The following is a 3344-nucleotide window of genomic DNA, read 5'->3' on the forward strand; positions in this document are numbered from 1 at the left end:
CCGTCATGGAACGCTCATAATTATGAAAAACGGATGTATGAAATTGCACATATTTGGCGAATTTAGTGTCATTTTGCTAAATTACACATTTTTTATTACGGGCATAATTGCAATTTTGCAAATTACATAACATTTTGCGTAACCGTAATTAGGTAATTACGCTCATCAGTACAGCCTTCATAGCATACATAAAAAACGGTGCAGGGGGGGATTGCTGCTAGTAGAATATTGCTAAAATTAGCGACATTCTACTGATTTTGATAGCAACACAATTTTACAAAGGCTAAACCTAACCCCCCTCCACCCCGGTAGAACCTAACCCCCCCACCCCAGTAGAACCCAACCCCCCCCCCCCCCCCTCGGTAGAACCTAACCCCCTCCTAAACCTTAAAGAGAATCTGTACTGTGAAAATCTTACATAAATAAATGTACCAACCTGTTTGCTGGCTGCAGTAATCCAGACCACATTAGAACAGGTATAGGAACATATAGGATAGAATAAATACGACTGAAAATGTTGTTACAGTGTCTCTTTAACACCCCCGCCGCTATGCGGCCATATGCGACAGAGAAAGTACATTTTCATCTTTTGTTACTATCACAGCTTTTATAATAAGCGTCTATGACGGCACTGTTTTTTGCATAAGGACTCCTGCTCCCGTTTTTCCTGATTCATATCCCTTCACTATAAATTATCTAAGAAAGTGAGATATGCAATTACTCCATTAATTAAAATATATATTTTTTGTTCTCTAGCCATTGTGAAAATGAAAGACCAGCATACATACAAATATCTGATCTAAATTAATATAAACAGAAACAGCATATGTATATTTAATTGGTTGTTACAACAAGTGGAAAAGATAACACAAGGCAAACTGGTATTTCTTTTGAAAGAATACCCTCAACAAAAAATGTTGACACCACCTTTTAGCTATTCATTGCTACAGGGTTATTTTCTGAAATATATTTCTTTCCTAATGTTAAGCTCCGGTTTGAAAAGCATAATATAACATTTTGGGAAAAATATACAGGTTATTGTCCCAGCACTGGAAGCCAATATGGCAAATATCTCCACAGCCACCATGTATTTCCCTCTGGTGCTCAGATAGGCCGGAATCATGGCAATCCAGACACTGCAGAACACCAGCATGCTGAATGTGATGTACTTGGCCTCATTAAAGCTGTCCGGTAATGTCCTCACCACGAAAGCCAGAAGAAAACTCACAGCTGCCAGAAACCCCATATAACCCAACATAGAGTAGAAGCCAATCACTGACCCCTCATTACACTGAATGATGATCTTCTCTGGATAAGAGAACATGTCATAATCCTGAAAGGGGGGTGACACTGACAGCCAAATAACACAAATAAGAACTTGGACAGATGAACAGAACAAGACCAAAAAATTGGATACTTTGACTGTGGCCAATTTTCTCCAGTAGCTACCAGGTTTGGTGACTTTGAAGGCAATGCAGACAGTGATAGTTTTGGCTAGGACTGAAGAGACAGCAATGGAGAAGAAGACTCCAAATGACACCTGTCTCAGCATGCAGGTTATATCCACAGGACGTCCGAGGAACAAGAAGACACAGAGAAGACTCAACAGGATGGAGATCACCAGAATAAGGCTCACAGTCCGGTTATTGGCTCTCACAACTGAAGTTTCCCAGTAATAAATAAAGGTGCCTAATACAAGCAGTGTCATGGCCAAAAGCATCATAGAAATGAACAAAAATATTAAAGTCAGAAAATCATTGTCATAGGACAGAAATTCATATATTTTTGGAATGCAGTTCACATTCTTCTCATCAGGCCACTCTTTCTCAGGACATTTGAAGCAGATCTCACTATCTGGAATGCAAATGGGTGACACAATCTCAGCACTGAAATAACACAAAGCCTTCCAGAAGAAGTTGCTAGATTTAGAGAACAGGTTGAGGTGAAACATCATAAGCGTTATTGGCCTCCCTGAGATATGCAAACCAAGCTCTCTACTCATCTCTGGCAAACAAGATCTGTCTCAACTGTTGGGGCATATATTTAAAGGAATACTATTGATTCACATATTTTTTTCAATTGACACAGGAATTGTTTGGGAAGTGCTGCTAAGTACTGGTGTATACATTTTAGTAGCAGCTTCTTTGTTTACTGTTATCAAAATACATTCAAACTTTACTGATGCCAAAACTGACAGCTGACTGAGCCATGAGGAGACGGGAAATTCCCCTTACACTTGATCAGTTAACTCTGTGTAGCCCTGTGTGTGACAGAGAAGAGAGCTCCTAACAGCTGCAGATCCTGTGTCCTGTGTTTCTGACTGACTTGTCTGAAGAGAGCAGAGGAAATGTAACTAATTGTCACAGCTTTTTCATACTGTTTTTGCTTTCAGAGTTTGATATGTTTGATATTTGCTTTCTGCAGTCTGATATGCAACTCTGGCTGTGCATTGAAGCAGACACCTCTTCTGCAATTGATTTGTCCCAATATAGCTAAATCCTACCCTCAATAAATTACAGCTTTTGCCTCTGATATTTAACATGAAAAGTAGGAAAATGTTTACACAGCTACTTAGACATTATTTGTACATTGTCATTTTAGAACACTTGGGTATCGATAGTATTCCTTTAAGTCACAGTGGGTTCTATTTGCAAACCATTACCGTATTCGGGAATGCTCAAAACAGCTGTTTTTTTCCGATGACCTTCCCAAGTTAAATTTCACTAAACTAGTTACCGCACAAAAAAACACAGTTCCCTACTAGTGAGGTAAATTACCGAGTTATGCGGTAATTATGTCGGGAAGTGGCAAAAAATGTCAATTCATAAAGATTTTCGCATGTCACTTACCAGCCAAAAGCGTTCGGTAATTTTCTCCAGCCGACCGCAGCCAACAACTGGCTTTCCCCGTGCTGTCTAACTTGACAGACAGCCTCTGGCAGCCAATAGGGAGAGCCACACAGCCTGCTTCTCACGCTGATTGGATGCGATAGGAATGCCGGTGGGACTTTCAGTGTATCAATGCAGAGTAAACTATGCATCAAGAAAAGCTGCCTAGTATTGGTGGAGGGTCTCAATTACCCTTACTCATTATAAATAGGGATGATCGGAAGGTCCGAATTCCGTTCTCGGGGAATTGGCGGATCTCGCCAGCGCTAAATTCCGTCGCCGTTACATTTCCGCGGAATTCAGCAAAATTCTGTGGATTTCCGCATTCCGGCGGAAAAATTAAAATAGTCGCAATTGAAATCTCTTTTGTGCTAAATGGTAGCCCATGGGAACTAGTGGCCGTTCCACTGTTCATTTCTTTTTTTGCAGCAGCAGCAGCAGGAGTTGTCGTGTAAA

The 3344-nt window shown here is 40.5% G+C and overlaps 1 protein-coding gene across 1 annotated transcript; it reads right to left on the reverse strand.

The window, feature by feature from the left end:
• Positions 1-952: 952 nt before the first annotated feature.
• On the reverse strand, positions 953-1954 carry LOC137533551 (vomeronasal type-2 receptor 26-like). The gene has a single exon (XM_068255120.1). It carries the CDS (start codon positions 1952-1954, stop codon positions 953-955), a length of 1002 nt encoding a protein of 333 aa, XP_068111221.1.
• Between the last annotated feature and the right edge of the window lie 1390 nt (positions 1955-3344).

This window comes from Hyperolius riggenbachi, chromosome 1 (assembly GCF_040937935.1).
Source record: "Hyperolius riggenbachi isolate aHypRig1 chromosome 1, aHypRig1.pri, whole genome shotgun sequence".
Classification (NCBI taxonomy): domain Eukaryota; kingdom Metazoa; phylum Chordata; class Amphibia; order Anura; family Hyperoliidae; genus Hyperolius; species Hyperolius riggenbachi.

Coding starts and splice junctions, on each gene's coding strand:
- LOC137533551 (XM_068255120.1), bottom strand. CDS start 1,954: ATGATGTTTCACCTCAACCTGTTCTCTAAATCTAGCAACTTCTTCTGG.